The sequence below is a fragment of the Ruditapes philippinarum genome, unplaced genomic scaffold (genome assembly GCF_026571515.1).
Source record: "Ruditapes philippinarum isolate M1 unplaced genomic scaffold, ASM2657151v2 ctg1300_1_1_1_1, whole genome shotgun sequence".
Lineage (NCBI taxonomy): Eukaryota > Metazoa > Mollusca > Bivalvia > Venerida > Veneridae > Ruditapes > Ruditapes philippinarum.
The window spans coordinates 194,053-221,370 of record NW_026855312.1 but is presented as its reverse complement, the minus strand read 5'-3'; the positions used below and the strand labels follow the sequence as shown (position 1 = coordinate 221,370).

Here is a 27,318-nt window from a genome sequence, read left to right as displayed (position 1 = left end):
TACAGTTTTTCTTGTATGTAAAGTCCAGCTTACTTTACTCGTATTCTCGCTGCCGCTACTTGTGGTGTAAATCTTGTCAACGCAATCTGTCCCGCGTCCATTTTAATGATAAGATTTAATTATTAAATATTAAAAATTTAATTTTAAATATTAAGAATTAAATTTTAAATAATAAGTTTTAAGTTTTAAATATTAATTTAAAATGTCCCTCCAGGGCTTCCATAATGAACCCCTGACTTTGAGACGGTAAAGAGTGATACCAGATGGACATTCTACTGAAGAATGTGTGCGTAAATCATCAATCAATTGTTGTTCTGAATTCTTGAATACATGTATCATCAAAAACTTCCAAAAAGATAGGAGACAAAATATGGTGGAAATGAAAATGGCCGTTTTCTCATATCTCACCGACGGACGGCCATATTTGTTCCCTCCAGGAAATGGCGTAACATTGGCGTGCCTTTTTTGGCGCCAAATGATGCAGAGTCCCGCCAAGTGGCTTATAGACAATATAAAAAAAATATGTGATTTGATGGTAAAAGCAAGTATTGTTATATTGAAATAAACATATTATATTTGTAATTAAAAAAACAAAACAAAACAAAACAAAAAAACAACAACAAAAAAACGCAACTAGTACCTCGTGTGCAATTAAGTTTTTTATCTTTGAAATAAGCTCGAACTTAAGTTATACAAACAATTTTTATGTTGTATTGTATAAACAGTGTGTTAGTGGTTTTTTTAATATGATGCTTTATCCCTTTACTGCTTCATAACAGTTAAGGGAAATAGTTCTGTATTATACATTTCATAGTTACAGACTGTAGTTAACTCCCCGTTCTTATGAAATTATTCAAAGAAAATAAATAATTTTGACAAGGAGGAGGATTAAGAGCACAGGCTCGTGAGATACAGCTAAACACAATCAAATCGAGCATACAAATCATGAGAACAGCATAATCATGTAATATTCTCTATATACATGTATTTCAATTTATCTAAGAAATGTTTTTGAATATGCCATTGATTCAACAAGAGACATAGATAACATAGATATTTAGTGTCCTGCTTTATTTGTCATCCAAAAAAACGCTGTATTTCTAAAAAAAAAACAAAAAAAACTGTGTGTTAATTTTCATAGAAGAGCAAAAGTCGATACTAAATCGAATTTCGTTCAAAATCGACTTTTATTTTTCATAGTACTTTATAGAACGGCTTAGTGACGTAATAAAGTGAATGATATTGAGACCAAATAAAGTTTGACACTAAATAAATATGTTAGTTTTCATCTGTAGCTGTTCTACAGAAATTAGAAACATTCTCCTGTCGCTATCGCTCCCGTCGAAGTTTCTAATTTCTGTAGAACCACCGTAGGGAACGTGTTACAGACTTACAGTATCGCGTTTTTCGGTTACAGTATAGAATTTTCAAGATGGAGGGTTATTTATGGGAAGAGATGTAGGTGATTTTTATTCAGGTCCATACTACAAGTAGTTAAGTTTCTAAAAGATGTTCTTGTGCTTTGCTTGTAAGGAACAGAATCCGGTATCTAGTCATATATTTCTTCAGACTCTGCACCGCAGATTTATCTCTATATTGTCTCATAAATATGCAGATTTGAAGGTTTAAAAATTTGAATTAATTGGTAGAAAGTCATGTAAATTTCATCACATTTAGTCAAGTAGTTACTGAGCGCACAGACAGTGTACGACAGACGGACGAATAGCCATCGGGCCAATAAAAGTCTATGTAACATTCATACATTTTACCTAGTATATATAGAAAATATCGAAGTCTATACTGTAACCGAACTCCGAGTATAAACTGTAACAAAATCGGATAAAAATCGCCATGTCTATGCTGTAACCTTGCACAAATAACAAGATTCAAGATTCAAGATTTTATTAAGGCACAAACATAATGTCTATTGCCATAAACAATAATGGCGTGTATACATATATATAAACATATTAACATATTAACAAATGCATAAAAGATCTAAATACGAGAAAAGTAATATTACTTATTTCATGCTTTCCAGTGTTTTATTGTAATATATCAGATGATTATATTCTGATAAACCACTAGTGAAATTTATAAAATATAATTTTCACTGTAGCCGGACTATATCTGAATGCGGATGAAAAGAAAATCAAAACTGAATGGAATAACAGGCAAAAATAAATGACGTCATGCGTTAATTTTGCTTCTTTCGGAAAAGAAAGTCGATGTCACCATACAATTTGTTAAAAATGTAACAAGATTAGAGAAATTTAACAGAACTATATTTCAAACTTGTTGATGTGACGTCATGATGTGATGACGTCACGAAGGAGAATGCGCGACGTTACGCGGCAAAATCTGTAAAAATTACCTAAAATCACTTAAAACGCATGAAATAAAAAGAAAATTTGTTTGTTTTACATATAAGATTGAAATATATTTCATTCGTGAACACCAGCTATTATATTTTCACTCGTGGCTACGCCACTCGTGAAAATATTGCATCTGCATGGTGTTCACTCAGTGAAATTATATTTCAATCTTACACGCAAAACAAACAAATATCCTCTATATATATAATATCACAGTCATGAAATAAATATTAAGACTATTATAATTAATGTTTGAAATAAGTTGGAATTAGCTACCAGTTGTTTCTCTAGCTAAAGTTGCATAGTAAATAAATTGAGATAATTTCTTTATAACATTCTGTTGTGAGTTATTCATTAACATTTTAAATTTGTGTACATTTGGCCAAGAGCAGTAGTATTTAGGTAAATATTCTCTTCGTAGATCAATGTAATACGGACAAGCAAGTAAAAAATGATATTCCGTTTCCACTACATTCATATTGCATTTTAAACAAAATCGTTGATTTCTTTCAATATTTCTAAATCTTCCTTCTTCAATCATTAATTTATGAGCAGAACATCTAAAACGTGAAAGGGCTATTCTATATTTATTATTTATAATACAATCAAGATACTTCTCTTTTCCAAACGTGCTTTTCATTAAACTATACATATCAAGTTTGCTAGAATTATTAATTTCAGAAAACCATTGTTGATAATATTGATCATATATACGTTGGATAATAGACTTAAGAAAAATAGAATGTGGGTTATCAAATAAGTAAGAAAAGCCTAAGTCTTGAAGGAGACATTTTACATCATTGGTCCATTTATTAACAAACTGATTGTTATTATCTGTCATCATCATAAGTTTATACAAAAATGAATCTGGATTCTTAGCAGTTCTTAACCAAAACTTTACAATACTAATCTTACGTAAAACAAGAAGGGGAACTCTACCTAATTCACCATATACGGTAGCATTACATGTTTGTTGTCTAACACCTAAAACTTGCTTCATAAACTTTTTATGAACTCGCTCAATATCTGGCGAATTATGAAAGCCCCATATTTCAGACCCATAGTTAAGAATAGGCATTATCATAGAATCAAACAGTTTAATTTTTTCAGAAACATTCAATGACAAGTTATCAAAAAGCGAGTTGAGTGCATATAAAGCCTTGAAGGCTTGCTCAGATAAACATTTTTGTGCTTGATTAAAGCTACCGTTTGAGGAAATTGTTACACCCAAGTATACAAAGTTTTTAACAATATTAAGAATTTTATTATCGTAAAGAAAAACATCATTTGAAGGCCTATTGCCCTTTTTACATATCATTACAACTGACTTGTCGGGGTTAACAGTTATTCCCCAGTTTTGACAATATAAATGTAGTTTGTCTAATAATATTTGTAATCCTTCTTTTGTATATGAGAACAACACAGTATCATCAGCAAACAATAAAAGAAATAATTTTAAATCTTCAATAGAGAAAACATCTATATTGTCATCGTATAAAAAGTCATACATATCATAAATAAAAATTTTAAACAACAGAGGAGATAATGGTTCTCCTTGTTTAACGCCTGTGTTACAATCGAAAAATTCACTTAAGGAGCCATTTACTCTTACATATGTTTTAACATTTTCATACATGACTTTTAACATATTTACAATTCTAGAAGACGCTCCGTATTTTATTAGTTTTAACCATATACCATTCCTATAAACAACATCAAAAGCTTTACAAAAATCAATAAATGCACAATATAATGTTTTATTTTCATTTTTTATTACTTTATTTATAATTGAGTTAAGAGCAAAAATACAGTCTATAGTACTTTTATCTTTACGAAAACCAAATTGATAGTCGGACAGCAAATTATTACTTTCTGCCCACCCTCGTAGGCGAGAATCTAACATAATTGAAAATATTTTTGAAAAAAACACTAGTTAAAGTAATGCCTCTATAATTATTTACATCACTAGAGTTTCCCTTTTTAGGCACGGGAACAATAATTCCTTTTGTCCAGGTTTCAGGATAAACACAATTTATATACATATAATTGAACAATTTACAAAGGGTTGGTGTAATTATATCTTTACGCTCTAAAAAAATCTCACTTATTAAATTATCAACACCTCCGCTTTTCCCGCACTTTAATGATGAAATTGCTTTTTCAGTTTCTGATATAGTAAACTTTTTATCTAATTGTAAAATAACATTCTCTTCTAAACAAGCCTCAGCCAAATTACTCTCTGTTTCATCATTACTAAATACATTGTCTACTGAAAAAAGGATTTTAAAATGTTCAAAAAATTCCTCTTTGCTAATGTCACTCGCTGTTGATTTTTTTATTTTTTATTTTACGTATTTCTTTCCAAAATTTTTTTGGTTGATGTTTTGCTAAATATTGTAGATTTTGCTTTTGATTTATATTGTATTTTGCACGTGCTTTCTTTTTTATAATATAATTTATAATAACCTTGCTCAATACTGTAACATCGTTTATTTTTTTCAAACGCATTTTACGAACAGGAAAATAGGTGCAACTGGTCATTTACTTTTATAAACGTTATCTAACATAAAGGACAAACGTTTTGCAGATTTACTTTTTCTAGGCATGTATAAATAAGTTCAAAATTGGAGAAAAATGCATTGGTCTCTCGATTCAAATTGTCAATCTGTCAAATCTGCATATTTAAGAGACAATATAACGATAAATCTGCGGTGCAGAGTCTGAAGAAATATATGACTAAATACCGGATTCTGTTCCTTACAAGCAAAGCACAAAAACATATTTTAGAAACTAAATTACTTGTAGTATGGACCGGAATAAAAATCACCTACCTGTCCTCCCCACAAATAATCCTCCATCTATAAAATTCTATACTGTAACCGAAAAACGCGATACAGTTACAGGTTCCCTACGGTGAGAACAGCACGGATGAACACTAACATAAATTATACATAGGAGCTGCTTATCTCTGTTATCTATGTCTCTGATTCAACAGGAACGTCATATAACATAATGATGTCTACCGTTCATTCAGAAACATATGGACTGTTGAAACATTTTTAAATACGCAATGTGTGAAACAAAAAAATAGATACAGATAATGTGTGCTAACCAAACCGTCAAGTTCGTAAGTTAAAGCTTATCACACTATGTACATCGGCGTTCTTTAGGCGGCCTGGAAAAATGTAGTACGCCTTTGTGAGTTCGCAGGCATCGTAGCAATTTCAGTAAGGGGGTAATTGAGAAAAAATAAGCAAGGTAGATTTATCCTCTACATTTCCCTTCCATTTACATGTTGTGAAGATAAAGTAAAATTTATTAAATACTTTACAAGCTACTCTACAAGCATGTGACAGACGGACATAAGAACGGACATGAGGAAAGAAAAGGTGGCGAATATTTTTCCTCCCTTCTTGTTACACATAAAATTCGGATGTTTTGATCATAAAGAATAAAATGGGTCCTGAATTTTGATTTCACTCAATATTGTAGTATGAGGGTCTTTCATACAGATTCTGAGTATTGTTTTTTACATGATGAAAATTACCAAATTGAATTCTATTTTTACCAAAATGTCAGTTAATCCTTATGATTGCATAGGAAAGGTCAGGATTTTATAATTTAATATACAATATGAAAATATTTGATATGATATAATATGACAAAATTTGATATAATAGAATACGAATAGAATCGTTGTTATAGAATATGAATGGATTTGATATGATACTATATGCAAAGATTTGATCTGATAAGATACGACAAAATTTGGTGTGATATCATAAAAGTTGATGTGGTACAATATGACAGTATTTGATATGATTGTTTGGAGTTTCTTCTTAACAGCAATATAAGGCACAAAGCCAAAGGAAAATGGCATCGAGAGGTGATTTCTTGGATCGGCGAAACTTTCCCTCAGTAAAGTGTAAAATATTCAAAAAAGTAACACCATATTCTGGTGCCAACCATAAAAATCACCGTTTGTGTTATTCCGTTGCCGGATTAGATTTTGCATTAGTTTGTAGATTCTTCTTTACATTAATTTTAAGCACGAAACTCTAACCCAAGGTAATATCATTTAAAGACCCGCATGGCATGGTCGTTTTTGTTTGTTTGTTTTTTGTTGTTGTTGGTTTCTGTGAGATTTTTTATTCTTGCATATCAGACTGGCGTTTCCGTGAGTTTCAGTTCCCATGACGAAAATTTCATCTGGCATGGGGGTTCCAGATGAGTCGCGTGCTGTATAATGGCACGGTTAGGATGACGTCATTTTACATTGAATGTTGTAATTCATACTCTGTTGTAGAAAGTAGTTACGATTGTAATGATATAAATTTTCATTGAAAATAAAGAATTTAAAATATAATGGAATATGGTAGAATATGCAAGAAAAAATATCTGACATATGTTTGCGGTTCGGATCGGAATATCCGTCCCTCGGTCACCCGCCAAAGCCTCGTTACCGCCCATTGCCCAATGGACGGGTTACCTCGGGACGGATATTCCGATCCGAACCGCAAACTATAACAGATATTATTAATCGGAGAATGGTTCTTTCTGTATAGCTGTATGCTTAGATCAAATGAAAATTTTGCCATCTTAAAGTGTATCAACTTTGGTAAAATAACACCAATTTCTGGAGGAGACCGTCAAAACGCCAGTTAATTAAGTGATTCCGTTTCTGATAAGGAAGTTAAGTTTGAAGGTCCTTTAAAAGCTTTATCCAAAAGCAAAATGGCATCGACAGGCCCGCGTGGCATTTTTTCTATTGATCAGTGATTTGTTTTTGTTTTCGTAAAAAGCACCATATTCTGGAGGGGTATGGTCGTTCTTTATTGGCATGTATAAAGTGTATATGGCGAAACCTGTCTTCCGTACAAAAAGCATTGAAGTTAAATCGTGATGTAATAAATATTGATGTCATCATTGTGTAACACTGTGACGTAGTAACTTCATTCAACATATATTTCATGAAAAGAAAACAACAAGTTACAACATTTTTTCATGACTATTGTGGACCATAAAGAAGGAATATTAATTTCTACTAAGAGAAACATTGGCAGCACAGGTATAATTTAATTTTTATTGACAATTACGAATATAATAAATTATTTTATATAGCAAAGACACTTCGGGCGTGGAGCTCCAAACGCCTTAAGTAAAATCCAAATGAAATAATTATAGATGTTGAAATATGATTTTTTTAAAATCAAAATTAAGATTTTTACATGTGGAGTTACAAACGCCTCAAAATCCAATTAAAATGTATATTTGTCAATACCATCGCATATTCTAAACATACATATAGATCTATAATATGTTAAATTCGCTGATATATTGATGCCTAAATGTGTATGTTGCCTTAGAATTATTAAGAATTATACAGCGTCAAGTAGCCAATTTATAGATTAACATTCAATGAAAATTTTAAACATCTATTTATTACATACATTTGTATTCATAACAATATTTAACCCTTTACCTCATATATATGCGAAACAACGCACTTACGACCCCCCCCCCCCCTTTTAGGCCTCAAATAGTGAAAAAATGTCTTACTTGGGCCCCAAACACATGTTTTCGTTTGAGAAATGTTGGTAAAAAAGTGAGCACTTTTTGGGCGCCACCCCCGTCCAAAAGATACATCAGGGGGTTGCCAGAAGAGGGATATGTCCCCTTCTGTTTGGGGGGTTTGAAGAGGGGTGGCAGTCCCCCTCATCGCCAAGAAAATTTTGGACCTATGAGAGGCTAAAAATGACCCAGGTCGATTCTACGGTAACGTGTAACCAACGCTGAAAAGCTTTTGACTCTATCTCAATCCCTTGAGAAGTTTATACTTTGAAATAAATTTTGATGGAAAAAATCAAGGCAAAATAGTAATTTTTGGCAATTTTGAGATGTCCCCTCGTTGCTATGGTAACAGGAAATTTCAGACTGAGCATGTCGTTACAAAGGTAATGGTCCAGTTAACATTTGTGCCAAGTTTGATTAGTATTTAAGCATTTTTCATAGTTTCATAGCAGTTTGAACTTGTAACAGTAGGCTTTTCAATGAAAACGGCCATTTTTCACAATATGCTCATGAGGAAAAGGGTTAATAGCAAACAACAAAATTACAGTGTCAATCTTTGCTAATACACATCGGTCTCTCAAATATCGACCTGTGTCGTACGACTCATTACTCACCCCCAATTAGCGTAAAATGACTCCGACATAAAGAAGTCCGCGTAGGGATGACGATTTTATTTTATAAAACACACTTTTCACAATACATCTTTTCAAGTGATAAAAATTGTTTATTGCTTCCAGGGATCACTGGTTTCCAGATTTTAATATTGCAAGTGCAATTGATAGTTCGACTGTGTTACTATTTATTCAAATATTCAAAACTTCTTTCACTTTCGGCTTTTAAATCAACAATGGACGAACTACTATCACGCGTGTTGAACGAAATTGGGTTTGTAAAACCACTAAAGGATTGTCAGAAGGCGTGTTTGTTTTGAGTAAAAATGATTTAATGGCTATTTTGGCAACAGGATATGGAAATGGTTTACTTTTTAAAGCAGCCATGTTAAAAGAAGTGTGTTCCCATCATGTTTAGAGTGGTTTCTTTCACACAGTAAGACCGGTGTACACAATAAAGGCTGAAAGCATATTATTATTCAATTATTTGCATTTCACATGTATAACAACACTTTTCTTCATCAATCATAATGAGGATGATCTTTCGATGTGAATTTAAAAGTAACCATATTATTTAACAAATGTTATATTGTATAAAAATACAACACTTACATGTAATATATAGGATTCACTGAAACGTACAAATCAAGCAGCATGTTTTTCAGATAATATGGCCCTAATTCATAACCAGAGCCGATGGGCACGGTTATATTGCATACTTGTAACCGTTTCAATTTGTCAATTTATCTTGTCAAAAATCCCTGTAAAGAATTTAACTTTCTTAACTTGAGAAAGAAATTGAAATCACTCTATAAGTTGACAGCAGCCACGTATACGGTATATAGTATAAATTATTACCCCTCACTTTTTTCGTAATGTTAATTTGCCATAGACCTCTGGGAGTTATTCTTACTGTTAATGCAAGTGTACCACGTGACTAAGAATGTTGTACTGTTACATAGGTAACAGTATTTTTTAACAGTATAAAATCTGGACACGTGGTATATATTTTCTAAATAAAATGAAATAAAATTGCCGCCATTTTTCTCTCGATTCATTCTTATTTTCGACGATAGGGCCTAGGGCATCACCAAAGTAACTATGACTCTCATAAAATTTAGTTCTTTGCACCCTACAGTAGAGTTCTTTTCGCGTATAAAATATCTTTTTGTTGAAGTAAACATCCGTTTTCAACGGAAGTAATTGTAATGTGAATAATTTTGTGTCAAACTGGAACATGCAGACGATTAATACATGCAACAAAGGATTATTTTCCAATTTTAACAAGATAGAGTTGGTGGACAGACATCTGTAGGATATCATCTTTTTTTGTAAATGCACTTTGTCAAAAAGCATGCGAAGTATATTTTGGATACAGAAGGATCTGATTTCACAGATCATAACCTTATAAATGGGTAAGTGTTTTGTTTTCTAAATGAACATAGCTTATTGTATGTTTATGACTGGTAGATATCATCACTTGCTTAAAGAATTAAAGAAAAACATCTTCTCAAGTAGGCCTACAGTACACTTAAAACTTGCAAGGTATGGACAGTTTATTTATTGCTACTCTTAGTTTATTTTAGCTACAGTTAGATTTAGTTTACAAATTCAGATCATCACAGTATTTGTTCGGGGTAATAAAATAAATAACACATGGGTTTGTGGGTAACAGTAAAAATATCATCCCTCGTAAAAAATACTGTTAGTGTTACCCTTGGCTACGCCTCGGGTAACAGTATTTTCCACGGGATGATATTTTTACTGTTACCCACAAACCCATGTGTTATTTATATATTAACGCAAAGAGTATCCAGTGGCATTACAAACGTGCAAATGTATTATACATAATTATTCTATTTTTCCCTATTGAACATAGAAGAACCGGAAGTGTTATTATGCAATAAAATTACTGTTGACGTTCTATATTTAAAAATGTGACGTAATCATAATGCATGTGACGTTACCACTAATATGCGACGCGCTGAAAATAAGTACTGAAACAAATCAGGCGCAATTTAAGCGTGGTCAGATTGCTGAATCTATACAGGATTTTTCGGTTAAATGGTGTCGCCGTGAAAATGCGGATAGTAATGCTCTAGTTACATGGAAACGTAACATCTTTAAAATTATTGATTCACGTATTCATTTTTATCGTGGAAATGAACATCTTTTACCGCCTAAACCAAGACTTACTTTAAGACATCTGAAAAAAGATATTCTAGCTTTTCATTCAAAATTTGTTTTGGTGCCAGCGGACAAGGCGGCTAATAATATTATAATTGTATGACGAATCCATTACATTAATGCTTTGCATAAGGAACTAAATAGTACTAATGCGTATTCTAAAACCTCTGCCTCCGAAAAAGACATTGTAAACAATCATATTACTAATATTTCCAATCTTAAAGTCCAAATTAATGAAAAAGAACTCAAACTTTCTATTATGTATTGGATTCCTAAATTACATAAAAAACCTTACAAAGCCAGATTCATTGCTAATTCTACATCTTGCACTACAAGTAAACTTTCTATTTTATTGACGTCTTTTTTGACTGCCATTAAAACACGTGTAATAAGATATTGTGATAAAGTATATGAAAACACAGGCAAACATCTCTTTTGGTCAATTAAAAATTCTGGTGAAATCTTGGATAAATTCAAAATTAAGAACTTTCAAGCTTCAACTGTCAGTTCATACGATTTTTCTACACTTTATACAACTTTGCCACATAAATTAATCAATGATAAACTAATTTCCTTAATTCAGAAAACTTTTGCACGGGAAAAAGTTACCATTCTAGCATGTAATTCTAACAAAGCTTTTTTTACTAACGGTATTGTTAAACATTATACTATGTGGACCTGTGACGAAGTTTGTAGAGCACACTCTTTTCTTTTAGACCACATTTATGTCAGGTTTGGTAATACCCTATTTAAACAGATCATAGGAATTCCTATGGGTACTAATTGTGCACCCCTGGTCGCCGATATGTAATTTTGTACTGTTATGAAAGAGACTTTTTGTTGAGTCTCTCTGAAGATAAACAACAAGATGTTATAGTCGCATTTAATAATACTTCCAGATACCTTGATGTTATTTTTAATTTAGATAATCCTTATTTTGATCAAATGGTGTCTTACATTTATCAGCATGAACTACAACTTAATAAAACGAACTCTTGAAATTTGAGTACATCATTTTTGGATCTTCGTGTTGCTATCAACAACAATTCTATTCACACGAAAATCTATGATTAAAGAGATGACTTTGACTTTTGTATAGTAAATTATCCACGTTTAGATGGAGACGTACCCCATGCAACATCTTACGGGGTTTATGTTTCTCAGTTAATTAGATTCGCTAGAGCTTGTAGCAACGTAAAGGATTTCAACGAGCGGAATATTTTTATTACCAGCAAGCTTCTAAAACAGGGCTACCGCTATCATAAATTACGGAAATATTTTACTAAATTTTACTAAATTTTACAATCGTAACTTTGATTTAATTTCTAAATTCAATAGTGATTTAAAAACTCTTCTGCGACAAGGGATTAGCCAGTCTGATTTTTATGGCGATGTGATTTACAAACTTCGTAAGATTTTGGGTCATGGTAATTTTTCTGCTGTTTTTACTAAAATCATTAAACGTTTTATTAAAAGAGGTTATGACCCTACTATTTTAAGACATACTGCATGTTTAGTGTTTAACCCTTTTACAGTTGGACACCACGCTTTCCTCTTTTGATTGCATCTGACGGACCAAGTGGGAGACTCTATGATGGATAGTTCGTAAAGCCCTTTGGGACTGAATAGTCTTAATGTTCGTCTTCTGCCTTGCTCGTCGGGACCTTGTAGGTGATTTTCTTGTTGCTCTGTCTTCCTTTAGGACATTGAGTACTTTTGTTATGGTCATTGGGTTTACTTTTATATGTTTCTACATGATCATTTTAGTGTTTTACTTATTTAACCCTTTTGTAACCATGACAACTGTTAGAATTTCACTTGGCGGGGATTCATTTTATTTACACTGTCTCGTTTAAAGGAACATGGTGGGGCTAAGAGCGAGGTTCGGTGCACCATTAACCGGTTTAAACTCCCAAGCAGTCATTATTATGCTGCTGACCGTTCCAAGGCGGCGCCCCACTGTGTTCCTCAGATGTATGTCTATGTTGTTTCGTACTGTTTTGGTGACACTTTTGGTTGTGTCCCTTGTTGTTTTCTCGTCTTCGGTAAGTATCTTCCCAATTGCCTCTGGTTTTTGTTTCTTTGATTAACACCCCCCCCTCCCCCATTCCCCGGTCTCCTGTCCCCTTCCCTTTGTGGGCCTATTATTATTTTCTTTGAATTCCTGATCAGTTACAAATTATTTATCATTTAATGATTAACCTGTCCGTGCTCTGTCTTTGACCTGTCCTGTTTTTGTTTGGGATCCGCCTGGGCTCCTTGCCATTGATTCTTGTTGCTGGGTCATATGGGGGTTGCGTTCATTGAACGCCGCCTTTCCTTGTTGATCTTGTTTATCATGTTTTTTTTTGTTGTTTTTTTTTTAATTATCAGGTAGCTCTACGGCAGCATTTGTTAATGTCGTGTTAGAAACGAAATAATAGATTTTATCGCTTGATACATACACATGTATACACAGGGAGTTATTTCATTATATTTCTTTAATGAGTTTATTGTTACTTTCATGTGCATTATTGCTACTTCCATGTGCAGTTCTAGCATTGATCAAAATTTTGCACTGAAAGTCCTTATCCATACCTCAATCTTTTAAATAGCAGATTTTGTGCTTCATGACTACCCTAAGACGAGGGACGTTGATAACTCTTTAACAAATTCTTATTGAACTTGTGGTAGATTTCTAGTAGATGTCAAGTAACTCTCACATAGGACACGAAACGAGGGTCTTTTTGAACAGTAGATTTTCCAAAGCCAAATATCATGGATATTGTACCACACCCAGTTATTGCATGCAGTAATAGAAGGTTGTGACAGAGCGCTGATCCCAGTGCTGATCGTGTGTTTCTTATATCCCCTAACTTTATAGTCTTCCCTGCAGATATTACATATCAGATCTAAATTGAATTTTACTCAAGTCTGATCTATTGTTGTGGTGAATCAGAAGAACCAACAAATCAGTGTCTTTTCCAATCACTGTAGTAGGATTTGCCTGTGTAAGATTCGTTGTTGTATCATTGCATCTCCTTGTGCATGTAATACTTTAAACACTCGTTCAGCATGCATCTTATTCAATGAATGTCTGACTAATTCTCTTGATTTTTAAGGAATACCTCCTACATATGGAGAGGGGTATCGGTGGTTAATTTTACTCGGGTGCTAACTTTTTTCCTTTGTTCGAAGTAAATCGTCGATCTTTCTTGTCGGGTCCATTTTTGTGTCTATCAAATACAACATTTATGTAGTTTTGATACCTTTGCCTTAAATAGCATGCATAAATGTGACATATATGGTTGTCGAACCTTCCATGGAAGTCGGTGAGGCAGTGATCTTTTATCAATAACAATCAAATCTGATGCGTCCACATTGGTAGGTAGACATACTTCAAACTTGCACAGTTTTCATATTGCGTCTGCAAGTGTACACTTATGAGCCTCCCGTGATAAAGCAGTGTTATCAAAACGAGATGTTGGTTGACTTGATAACTTATACTGAAAAACTGAAGATGCATCCTCAATATCAGCAGCAGTTATAAGACGCTGGAACAAAAGCTTAGTGTCAATTTGCTTGCCTTGACCGTCTAAAAGTGCATGGATTGGAATTGACTGCAATGATCGTTTGAACGTATATTTCAGCGGAAGTGTACCCTTCATTCCCCGAGCTATAGTCTCTCCAGTGGCATGGGCGCGATCAACGTTTACAGAATCATAAGCGGTGACATTACTTTCTATGTTTCTGAGTTTTGTTTCTCATGGGTCATTTTTTTTTCTCTCGTAAAGAAATTTCAACATGGTTTGCATATCTTTTGAATCTCTAGAAACTCTTGTCTTTGGTCTTTTCCTTGTGCTGCTCACTTGTTTTTTAAAAAGTTTGGCTGAATTCCTGCATTGCAGACATGTCGGCATTGATAAAAGTCCCATAGGTATTTGGGTGTCTGACATTTACCTTCTTTGTTAAGTCTTCTGTTGATTTCATTGACCTCATTAAGACTTTTCTTCTATGACAATGTCTGTTGAAAGACCAGACCAGCAATGCTTACTTCGTCTTGTTACATGGAATCCAGGGCATTAAACACCTCTGAATGTGTTCACTATAAAGACGTGTTTTGCAAGTAAAGGCGCTTTTCAAATAAGAATAATGTCCAGATGAGGCAGTCACCAGCATGTTGTGCAATTGGTTACATATTTTCACTTTCTTGATCACAAAGATGACCAACGTTCTGCAAACTTTGATTTGTGATCACTGCATTCAAAGGCTCAATACCTTCGTCAAAATGGTGGTACGCAATTGACTTTGTCCTGTAAGCGTTGCCTTTGCCTTGTTGATCTTTATTCTCGCTTTTTTTTGTATATTTTTCTTTCCAATATTTCGAATAATTTATCTGAAGTTTGCCCGACGTTTATAGTTTCTCCCATACATGTAGTGCTCCCCTTTCAAAATTCAATTTTGTTAAGCTCCGCCCATTGTTTTCTCGTTTATGGTATTTGGGGGGGAGGAGTTGCGTTAATTGAACGCTGCCTTTCCTTGTTGATCTTGTTTACCATATTCTATTACTTGGGGGCCATACGCCGCTTTTCATGGAATGACACGTGTCACATTGAAGGGTCCAAGATAACCGCAGTACAAACACATCTTTAGATGTTTCCAAATTCCACATTTCACCATTTCCATCTTAAAATGTTGAATTCTGCATAAGCCGGTGCTAGGGGGCGTGGACAGTAGTTTGCACTTGAGCCTGCAACTTTTTCAATTTTGCCGTGTTGGACTTTCTTTAGGGATTCTGTTTTTCTCTATTTTATTGCCAAGTAGAGCAGGTGCACCTATTTCCGAACACTTAAGCCACGTTTTACTCGGTCGGAATTATGAGCATTTTAAACTAAAACGAGGCAACTCTTCAATAGATTAGTAATTATGCTACAATTTTGGCCGGTATTAGAACACTAACCAATACAAATAAAGGCGTTATCGTCCGATCAAAAGATCTACCAACTGTCCGTCATACCGAACGATGATTGTAATTCCGAACATGAGGATTTTTTTTAAAAAAAGATATGTTGCGTGAACAATAAACACCATTTTCGTACTTTGTAATAAAGTGTGTATCGTTTTATATTAATCTAAAAGCCATGGCACAAATCTACCTTAGAAAAGCGTTTTGTCAATCATCAAAGTATTTTTAAAATGTTCAACAGAATGAGCATGCTCCAAATGCACGCCGTTGGTCGGCGTTCTACGTGATGCGACTACGATGCTGCGGCAATATTTGCAATCTTACTGCGTTCACATCGGTGTTGACGCCATGAGAACGCCGCCCTGGTGTGACAGGGGTTTTACTTTTGCATGAATCTCAGATGAGTGATCAAGGGCCATAATGCGTTTATGTCTTCCATTAAATATCAAAACGACTGGTTAGACTAGTTGTTTTAATTTTTATCTTTTACTCCAACCTACGGTTTATAAATGTATAGTTTTAATTCTCAACTAATCTTCAATAGATTTAAGGTATATATTTATAGAGTACTTAAAATGTCTCCAAAAGGTACGGAATACCGTTAGGGTCATCGTGGTTATACCTTATATTTTAGAGGCCGACAATGCGATGGCGGAAATACATATTGCGATGACGACAATTCGATAGTGCGATTCGATAGTGCGTTGGCGACAATGTGATAATAATAATGATGACAGTACGATAATACGAAAGTGCGATTGCGATGACGACTGTGTGATAACACGATAGTGCGGTAATACGATCGCGTTGTCGACATCGCACTTTTGTATTGTCATTATTGCACTGTCACCATCGTACTATCGCATTATCATACTGTCGTCATCGCGTTGGCACACTGTCACCATCGCACTATCGCATTTTCGTAATAGCACGTGTCATATTGTCGTTGTTGCATTGTCACCCTCTGGATTATAAAGTATAACCACGATGGCCCCCAATGGTATTCCGTTAAAAGGTTGTTAGTTTTTAGCATGTCCTTTTACACCGGGAACGTGAAATTACCAAAGAAATATATACAATGGTTACGTGCTTAAAATAAAAATCATTTTGCTGAAATATTAACTATTTTGCGAAAGATTTTCACTCACTTGCGAAAATTTGCCTTAAAGATTTGTAACTCTTTTTTAAGTTTAACAAATTATTACAGAAGAATAAGAGTTCCGCGATAAAATTTAATAACAAGAAAAGTATTAAAATGACGTTGACATTTTGTAAATATCTAGAGCTACAGCTCATTCTAATCAGAATACATTAAAGTTTAATATCATGTGACTAGCGTTGATAAAATGAAAAATAGAGTAAAAAAAACGATCGGCTAATCTTGAACGAACTTCCTGTTTAAATGGAATCGTCTACATCATTCCTCATTGCGTACACGCTAATGGAATAATTTGACTACCCAAGAACTATCTGTTTCTTTTAATTTTACAAACAATAAATTAGAGGATTTTTGAGTTTCTATTGTAAGTAAAAATTATTTGTTATCTATGTTTTTCACAGCTGCTAAAATAATTGGGTAACTAATGTCGGTTGAAAAGTTGCATGGCGCTCGGATACTGTTAGGATTTATACAGACGGACAGACATGAAGAATGTTATGTTTTCTAAATAACATCCTGTTAAATTATATTCAGGCAATATATTATTATCAATTTTCTACACCATCGTATAATTATGAATCATAAATCATATTTGAAAACTAATAACGTTTGAACACCACAGTCCATCCTTATATATTTGGTAACGAGTGTTTTTATCTAACTTTCATCATCTGAGTCTGCTACTTGCATCAGCACCTATATTTAGAAAAAGCATATTTATATTTGTAGACTATGTTAAAAAAGGGCTCATCCGCCAATTAAGACACCATAAGCTGCTTTTTCTGACGAGTATGGACCCCGGACATATCGCCAGTCATGCCCTTAAGCATTAATTCCATGTTTTTTCCAAGAGTTATTAGGCAAATATCTATAATAATTATGAGCAATAAGTAGGTATCTGTACCACCACCAATGAGAACCTAAATGAATAGTTAGCTAAGAGTATGTAAAGGAAAAGGTAGCCCCGAAAAGGACTGTTATGCTAGTTAAGGGCATCGCAGTTTAAGGCGTCTTTTTTTTGCTTACGCACACTAGAACCATTCCTCTTTGTATCTGCCTACTTTGTATAGCCTCTCCATACGGCTTCAGTCTGAATACCAGCAGCTGGGACGCAGGTACAATTCTGTTCTTTATCAGTTTTTCGCCATCACAAGTTCTTCCAATCTTTTGCCGATGCCCTGTGCCTTCTCCACGACGTGCACGTACCTAAGGGAAAAGAGAATAATTGTGACCAAAGCCGAAATTAATGATACCCCGGCTGAAAAGCAGACATTTGAGCACCAGATTACCGTTCCTTTTTGTAAATAACTGCTCTATCGTCTGGAAAATTTCTTAGTTCAATAAACGCTTTTCTGATTAGTTAAAAAAACACCTTTATTGGAACATAGTTGAAATTGTAGCATTGACATTTAGAATTCTAATAAACCCGCAAACGTTATACATATGCTGTCCCTGAAGATCATGTGTATAATTGTTCGGCAAAATGATTGGTTATAACTTTTATATGTTTACTATGCTGAGTGTTGGTTATTTAGATAATTTTTAACTTTTTACCGTATATAAGCGTATGTCTTTTTTATTCGAATTTGAGTTTAATAAATATTCTATCACGTATTTTACATAATCGAGCTTTGATCACTATCTTAAAATATCAAACCAGGAAATATATTCAAATATTCTAATTTAAAAATCAAAATTTTGTATGTATGTTGAGTAAAACACAAGTTGTTTTCAAATCATGCTCAATTTTCATTCGGTTTTCAGAAATTAAATATTAACGTTAGCTAGACTCCTAATGTTCAAGGACATTTTTATCTCCGTTTGACTTTATCTTGTTTGAACAGTGATTAATCTGCGGTATGTTATGTAAGTGTAGTTCTTTACTCATTATTGTTCGAGTTCATTTCGCATTAATCATCTAGATAAGCGATTATGGACGGGTGTCATTAACTAAATTTCATCAGGAAAGACAATAGCCAAACCTGCGGATGCAAGGTCCATGAGCTATTTTCCTTATTGGGTTTAGCGAAAGGGCACATAGTAATACAAGACGATGACAAGAATTCGAATCAAATCTTTCCTTTGAAGTTCTAATATTCTCATTGATGTGTTTTCTTACATATATATATATATATATATATATATTTTTTTTATCTAGGGGGTTGGGAATGTATGATTACTTTGTCAATTTTTTTTCCTACTGCTGCTGTTGTTATTTTTGTTAAATTCAGAATCATCACATTTGCTCATAAATGAATTCAAATGGGAAGTTAATTAATTTTGAATGCGTTTTACAAAATATTGCAAGGTTCAAGCTCAAATATGTGCTGATTTAATCACGGAAGTTACATTTTCATTTTTGTAGTTTCTTTTGTCTAAATCTATAACATTACATTTGCACGATACCCGTATTTTTCAATAAAGCTGGTAGCTAATTTTGAAGCTGTCGAAAGATTTTGTAAATGGGGTAAAACGATTTCGCCTGCTGCGTTGTTTATATTGATGTTAAAGTTTAAAATTGACCATTATCGTGTGGCCAATAATATTTTTTGTGTCGATGGACAAAATGATGATGTGAAAATATTAGAAATAGGATAAAATACATGGTGATTTTGACGGTAGGTGTGCGAATTTTTTTCTGGCGATAATTTTTATCTTGTGTATTATTATAGATGTCGAAATATGATTATTTTTTCAAAACGGCTTGTATTAATTTTCTTTTTATATGTATATGATCACGACATAAGTTGGGATTGACAAATAGACATTTTATTTGGAAATTAAAGACGTTTTGAGCCCCACACCCCAAGTGTCTGTAGTATAATTATACTTAAATCATTTTTAATCAACTATGCATTTTAATAACATAATAATTTGATAATAGTATTATAACTGTATTATGTCAGTATCATAAATTTATAATTATATCTTAAAAGTACCACATATAAAACGCGTCATTTATATAGTCAGTATTTTGCTGTCGACTCTAACTGTTTTACTATTGAAAGATGTGTACAGGCTCATGCGGTATATTATCACACGAAAAATATAAAAACATGACATTTTTGTGTAACTGAAGTATAACATAAATGTTACATGGGAGAGACATGGAATGATAACAATAGTTATTTCGATAAATATTTTCTTGAATTTTCATCATTTTATTTATCAGCAAAATTGTCTACCTGCGGTGAAACATATATGAGTTTGGCATTTGTGCTTGTTAAAAACTGTTATACAAAGTTTGCTAGGCGCGCTTGTGGCTTGTGGTGAGTTCAGCTATGGAATGATGCTATACTACGAAAAGTTAAAGTTTGTTTGATTTAGAAAATGATGTTTTAATATGTTATTTTTTTCTTCACCAGAACACTCACCGTTTTTTACTGGCAATAAAGTTTTTAGAAGGTTGTTTTTAAGAAACAATTTCTTAAATACTGATCTGATGCTACATGAAGATTTCAGTGCTTGAACAGTCACTTAAGTCACTGTGATTTTCTAATTACTACACACACATTCAAAATTCAAGAACTTTATGAAATTGACGATATAGTTGATGATGATATTGGTACTTTAAGAGCTCCAAATGATACTTAACTGACTAAGTTTGGAAGAGAGTTAATAGATTTTTGTAAAGTTTTCTCTTGTTATATTATCAACGTAAGATTCGCCAGAAATACTGGCAGTGATGGTTTCACTTTAGTTAATCAAAATGGTTGCAATACAATATTACAAAAAGTTTGATGGATTATGTAAGATTTTTTGAAATCAAAACAAATACTGAAAGTTGTCATTTCCCATTAACGTTATCAATGATTGCTTGGTAACCGAATGTGTGTATTATGAATTATGAATAAAATTGTTACAATTGCGAAAAATACCGCAGGAGTTCGCCTATATTACTGAAATACTGTTGAAAAAGGTGTCAAAAGAAACAAACAAACAAACAAACCGCAAGAGTTTATATGCAAACATTTTACAGGAAATTTCCATCGGGTTGCCAATATTATAAATAATGACAATTGTGATAAAAATTTTTAAATTTTTTCAAACAAAAAATTTAAAGGTCTTTTTTTTTTGATATTTACTGTTGCCATGAAAACCTCCCCCCTTTCTTTATTGTTGCAAAAATTTTAAGGGAAAATGGCCGAGTGTTTGGGCAAAATTTGTGTTTAAAGGGGTAAAAAGGGCAACTTAAAAACAATTTTTTTGTCTCGTTTTGAAAATGTTTTAAAATACTATTGAAATGACATTTATTAAGTTTAATCCGAATGAAAAGAGTATATCTTTACCAAAATAAGTACATGGACATACGCTGTCTCGATCTTACAACACGTGGGGCATTTAGAAATTATAAACCGGTAGTTTACCTACTCTATTGCGCTATAACACTTAGTTCAGTATAACTATTTCATATGGTAGCGAAGTTTGGGGTTTTGTTACAGGTAACAATATAGAAAGAGTGCATATGCAATTTTGCTAAAGTATTTTAGGTGTGAAAAAAAGCACTCAAAACGATTTTGTTTATGGTGAGCTTGGTAGAGTTTCCTTTCAAGCACTCCGACATTATAATGTTTTGAAATATTGGATAAAAATTATTCATACAAAAAGTAACAAATATGTATATAAAGTGTATAATCTATTGAAAACTGATTTCGAAAACCATCCTAATAAAGCAAATTGGTGCTTCTTAGTTAAGTCTCTTTTGTGTTCTTTAGGGTTCCATGACGCCTGGCTTATGCAAAGTGTTGGAAATATTGATATGTTTTTATTTGTGGTAAAACAAAGATTAAGAGATCATTTTGTTCAAAACTGGTCAAGTCGTTTACAGGATTCCAGTAGAGCATTATTTTACAGGCAAATATCATGTTTTAAATTGCAACCATACCTTAGGTTAGTTAATGTTAAAAAATATTATTGCGAACTAGAACGTCTGAGGGTGTCCTCATATAGATTACATATTGAAACTGGTAGATGGACGAAACCAAATAGTACACCTATAAATGAAAGAATCTGTTATGCATGTGGTATTTTAGAAGAAGAATTTCATTTTATATTAGAATGTAATGTATACGCTGAATCGAGACAACTTTTATCCCGTCCTATTATTGGAGACGCCCGAATATGCAAAAATTATTAGAATTGTTAAATACAGATAAAGAAAAATTAACTCGAAATCTTGCAAATTTTGTATCTAGTGCTTTTCAGATTAGGAGGGAAATTATATATAGTTCGTAAGCAGATTTAAATAGTTATGTAGATTTATAGTTATTTATAGTATGTATACAGATATTGTGTATGTTTCTTGATATGTGTATGTTTCTTGATATGTGTATGTTTCTTGATATGTGTATGTTTCTTGATTTGTGTATGTTTTCTTGATATGTAAAACAGGTACAATTGATAAAATATAAATGTATTAAAGATACACTAAAGTGATATAAATTACATAAGTTGACTTTGTGTTTTTCATATTGACAAGGTCAACTTTATCATACAAGTTAGGTACTGTATCTTACTTATACACAATCATTCCTTGATTGTACCTGGATTGATATCAAATGTGTAAACAAACTTTTATTTCGTGTGAATGTAAATGTAATATGTTGATCTTGTGTTTCGTTTCGACAAGATCAAGATTCAAGATATTATTATTGACAAGAATCCCTCACTTATTTTTGATGAAATATCTTTTGAGAGTTAAGTATACAGTATAGGTGCAGTTGCGTGTATTCATAGTAGATATCTTTTCATGTAATGTTGAGTTGTTATACTATATATTGCATGTTATTACCAAATGCATTTATAATTTAGCCTAAATGTGCTTATAGAATAGAGTTTCGGTTTTCATTTTGTGCAATGTGAAATTTCACATGGGTATATGTTACATTTTCCTCGAAATTAACATTTTATGCGGTACAGTATGATGTAATTTTCGATTGAAAGAACCGTAGATATCTTGTTCTCAAATATTTGAAAAAAATTCTCATTGTAAAATTAAAGTTAAACCCAAGTGGAATTTGGTAAGAATATCTGATGTCATACTAATTAGGAAGACATTTAATTATTTGTAAACCTTCTCCGCTGTTTAAATTGTTTTGTACATTTATGCTATATACTGTCTTGCCATATATAATGCATTGTATATCCTCATGGGCTATATAGCCTTATGGAATATTGAAAATAAAATAAACGTATCAAACGTATCAAACGTTTCATAGGTCTACACCATCTAACTGCGTTCATCCGAAAAATCACCGAAGATTAACATATTGTGTGCATTGACCGTATAATCAGTATACAATTGACCGGTTGATAAAAACTGATATATCTGATGGAGAGATATTGAAAAGAATATATCACTTTAACGGGTGGTTATCTTTTCCAGCAGCAACTTGCTTACGGTATTCAATATTTATCACAGTATATTCGTAAATTATTCAATAGACTTTTTTCAAAAGACGGATTTCCGACTAATTGAGCATATTCAATAATTATTCCTTAACATCAGAAAGGAAATTAAAATTACCCCAATAATTATACGGGCATTGCACTTCTTTACTTAGTAAAGTGTATATTACAATTGCAATTTAACGGCCTACTTGTAGTTTTAGTTCAACATTGTTAGAAAATGTATATTTCAATGGTGAAAATGGTATCAGAGGTATCCAACTTTTTCCTGATATTGTTGAATTAGTTTCACTTATGTTTGCAGATGATATAGCATTACTTTGAGTCTTTCAGATACTATTGTCTGTCTACAGGAAAAAATTATCTTGCAAAACAGTTTTGCATTAGTAGCAAACTTGTAAATATTGAAACAAATAAAAAACACTATAGTGCTTGTATCTAAAAGAGGTGGTCAGTTAGCTAGAAGAGAAACATGGAAGTATAATGAATTATGATAACCAATAAGAGATAGTAAGTGGGTTCACATATGTTTGAATATTTTATTGTAACAGATTATCTATGTACATAACGGTTGAGGCTATGCTAAATTTTGAAATCTTTACTTTTATACCAATAAATATGACAAAACAAACATAGTGCGTTTGCGACCAGCATGGATCCAGACCAGCCTTCGCAACCGCGCGCAGTCTGATCAGGATCCATGTTGTTCGCTATCAGTTTCTCTACTTGTAATAGAGTTGGTAAGCGAACAGCATGGATCCTGATCAGACTGCGCGGATGCGCAGGCTTGTCTGGATCCATGCTGGTCGCAAACTCATTATGTTGGTTTTGTCGTGACGCGGCTCATATAAATATCCGTGTCAGATTTGATCATTTCAAAGACTTACTGACCACACATTATTGTCATTGTCATCGTCGGAATTCGCCTTTCTTTGTTTCAAAGGGAGCTTAGGTTTTTTGCTTCAGAAACTTATTAAATATTATAACTGATCACTTATCATCATCATCATCATCGAAATATCGCTTAAATAATCAAATTTTTACTAAAAACTTTATACACTTCATCATCGGTGTCGTCATCAAAACGAACTGCTATACCTAATAGTATTCTCAACATCACTAATTCTGCGTCATCACTTATTTCACAGTAATGTCATATTTCCATTTGTTTCGTGTTAAAATTGCTCAAAATCGACATATTTTAGTTAAGTTTTTGTGCAAATTATTTATAATTTGTAGATATTTACGAATAGCAAAACAACGTTTTACTCATTTCTGCAAAAAGCCACATATGTGCATACATCTGAAACATTCATCATTTTCTAAATGTTATTGCTTGTTGAAAAAAGATTACTTTGAGTTACAAAGAAAAGATAGTTTTAATATCTAAAATTAAGCAATAAACAATATAACATTTAGTAATTTTAACAGCAGCATGACAAAAACTATTTAGAAAAGACTATGTTTCACCATTTATCGCGATTTAAATGATCACAAACTGTTTATAAAATGGCCGACCTATGGTCTACGTCTGGACCTTTCAGTCTGATTTTGATTGAATATGATGTTTTTTGTGTCATACAATAGATATTACCTAAAGGTTACAGCTAATGACATTTTTTGTACCATACGTTCCGTGTGTGTTTCCTTTCTTGTTTTAAGTGTTAAGTACCGTTAACTAACAGAACGCACAGTTTATTATTTCGGTACTGGTCGGAGAGATAACTCCGACGCATAGATAACCCCGACACTTGATAAATATAATTTTTATAACTTTGTTTTTCAACAAAAAAGCATATGGTCACCTAGCAGTGTAGGAGCATGACAGAATGTGATGATTTTTTATAAGTTGGTAAACTTTTTAATATTTTTCAATTAACCAAAACTTTTCGTTGGCAAAAACTGCTTCAAAACGTTCTTTTTACCAAATTACAATGAGGTAGTTAGAAATGTATTGACCACAGGCCACTTACTTGAGAAATATTTTTGAAAACTTGTTTTTACATCAATAAAAAATAGTTAAAACATATAAGATGTAAAAATAAATTAATGATGCTGATTTCCTGTCATTTTTTACTTAAAAATTTAAGTGTCGACTTTATCTACTGTTGAGGGGTAAAAAGACCATGTTTTGTATACCCCATTCAGGACCTTAAATAAGTACCAATTCTCATTTTCATACATAATTTTTGTGGAGTAATGTGAAGTCTTTGAACTGAACCTTATTTAGGTGGTTTAATATTTAAAATATATAGGAAGATAATTAAGATATTACAAAAAGTATGTGATTTAGTGTCGGAGTTATCTCTCCAACCAGTATTGTATAAAAAGAAAGCACTATAAGTACTGAAAATATAAATAAAAATGCCTTTTTATTAATGCTTTAAAAGACTCTAATAAACTATATAATCGAAGGAGAAAACATAACAGCCGCATATTCAAGTAGTGCCTAACCAGTGTTTATTGGCAGTTTAACACCAGCTGTTTTATTCTTTGTCTATAGTGACAAAATATAAATAGTGTTAGAATATATAACAAAAACAATAACGTGTGAGCTAAATCACTGATATACATTTGAGGAAATGACATGGTATCTGTGATGTTTCTGTCCCCATTGCAGATTTATAAAAATGAATTAAATCACCGAAAAGCTGTATTGAGGCCGAAAGTGAGTATTTTGAAGGAAATGTGCATGCACGAAAATATGCATGTGTTCTGTCTGACGTCATATGCAAATATTGAACAACATTTCCTGTCCAATCATATTAAAGAAACCTAAGTGGAGTCCCTTTAAAATGATCTGAGCTTTTAATCAAAGTTGTGTTAATCAAAGATATTTTAATATGAAAGTAAATGACTTTATTCCTATGCGGCTATGCAAGGAATTGGTTGTTAATAAAAGAAGTAATTTTATTAAATTACATATTTTTAAGTACTTTGTTAACATGAAGGCTACGCCAATCAATATAAAATGCAAGCAAACTTGAATGCCGCGCGGCAAAATTGATAGCCCAAGATATGTTATCAGTTTTACGCATTTTGTTTTTCTTTACTGCAAAAACAAATAATGCACTCATGATAAAGGCAAATCGAGTATAGAAAATGCATGTCAATTTGATAAATGCTATTTTAAAAGAGCATGTTTACTCAGTGCAGCCATTTCCAACAGTTTTAATAACCTTATCTAAATAGAAAAAAAACCGAAAGCCTTAGAGAAAACACAACACGACAAAATCGTAAAGTTTTCAACCTGGGTATTGATAAATTCGTCCGCCTCTCTTAGCAACAGCTTAGTGTATTAACGTGGAAAGAAACACGAATGTCGTACGTGATGATCGGGGGACCTTCAAAAGTTCAATAAGAACACCTGGTAAAAAAACCAGAGCTATCTCTTTATCTCGAATGTATACGATAAATCGCCCTGTCGCTACTTCCAAGCTAGAGCATATCGCAAACAAAAGCACACTGGCCATAGCTTTCGACAGAAGTGGTGGATCCATCGCAGCGACGATGGAGAATTCGTCGAAGAAGCGGTGGATAAAATATGACCTTTTCCTGTGGCCGGAAACTTTATAACTGAATTTTACTTTATGTTTTAACGTTTTACTGGAAAACCCTAGTGAGACTGGAGCCCACATATGTACTCTTTCAACTTATTATACGCACCATTTATGCAAACATTTCTGTACAGTTTGACGAAGAATTTTTGGTTAAAACACGTACAAATGTGTGCAAAACGATCCCTAAGTACACCAGTATCACATCATTTCTATAATACTTGCACAAAACAACCATTGTTTGGAACTTTTTAAAATTGTTATTGCCTTTTTTATAAAAGAATTGACAAAATTGATTACAACGCAGATGGAGGTGGATTCGATTGTAACGCAGTGCAGTGGGCCCGATACCATTAATGTCAATTGCGAGGGTTTAATTTGACATATGACACACTTTTCAATGGAGTACAACCTTGTTCTTACTTTGACATCATAGAAACGTATGTGTTTATTTGGTGTTCAAAACAATAGACTTATATGTACAAAAGATGTTCGAGGTCCTCTG

At 32.9% G+C, this 27,318-nt stretch overlaps 1 protein-coding gene across 3 annotated transcripts in view; it reads left to right on the top strand.

The window, feature by feature from the left end:
* The first annotated feature begins 7,345 nt into the window (after positions 1-7,345).
* The window catches only part of LOC132742901 (uncharacterized), a 31,052-nt gene continuing 11,079 nt past the window's right edge, over positions 7,346-27,318 (top strand). Inside the window, exon 1 of one of the 3 annotated variants that reach the window (XM_060731409.1) lies at positions 7,346-7,443. Coding sequence is in view for 1 of the 3 variants with exons in the window: in XM_060731407.1 (XP_060587390.1) it covers positions 19,452-19,466 (15 nt within the window). In the remaining 2 variants the exon portion in view is untranslated. Of the gene's footprint in view, positions 7,444-17,073; positions 17,213-19,350; positions 19,467-27,318 lie in introns of those variants that run through there. The other 2 variants (XM_060731408.1, XM_060731407.1) reach the window with 2 other exon arrangements.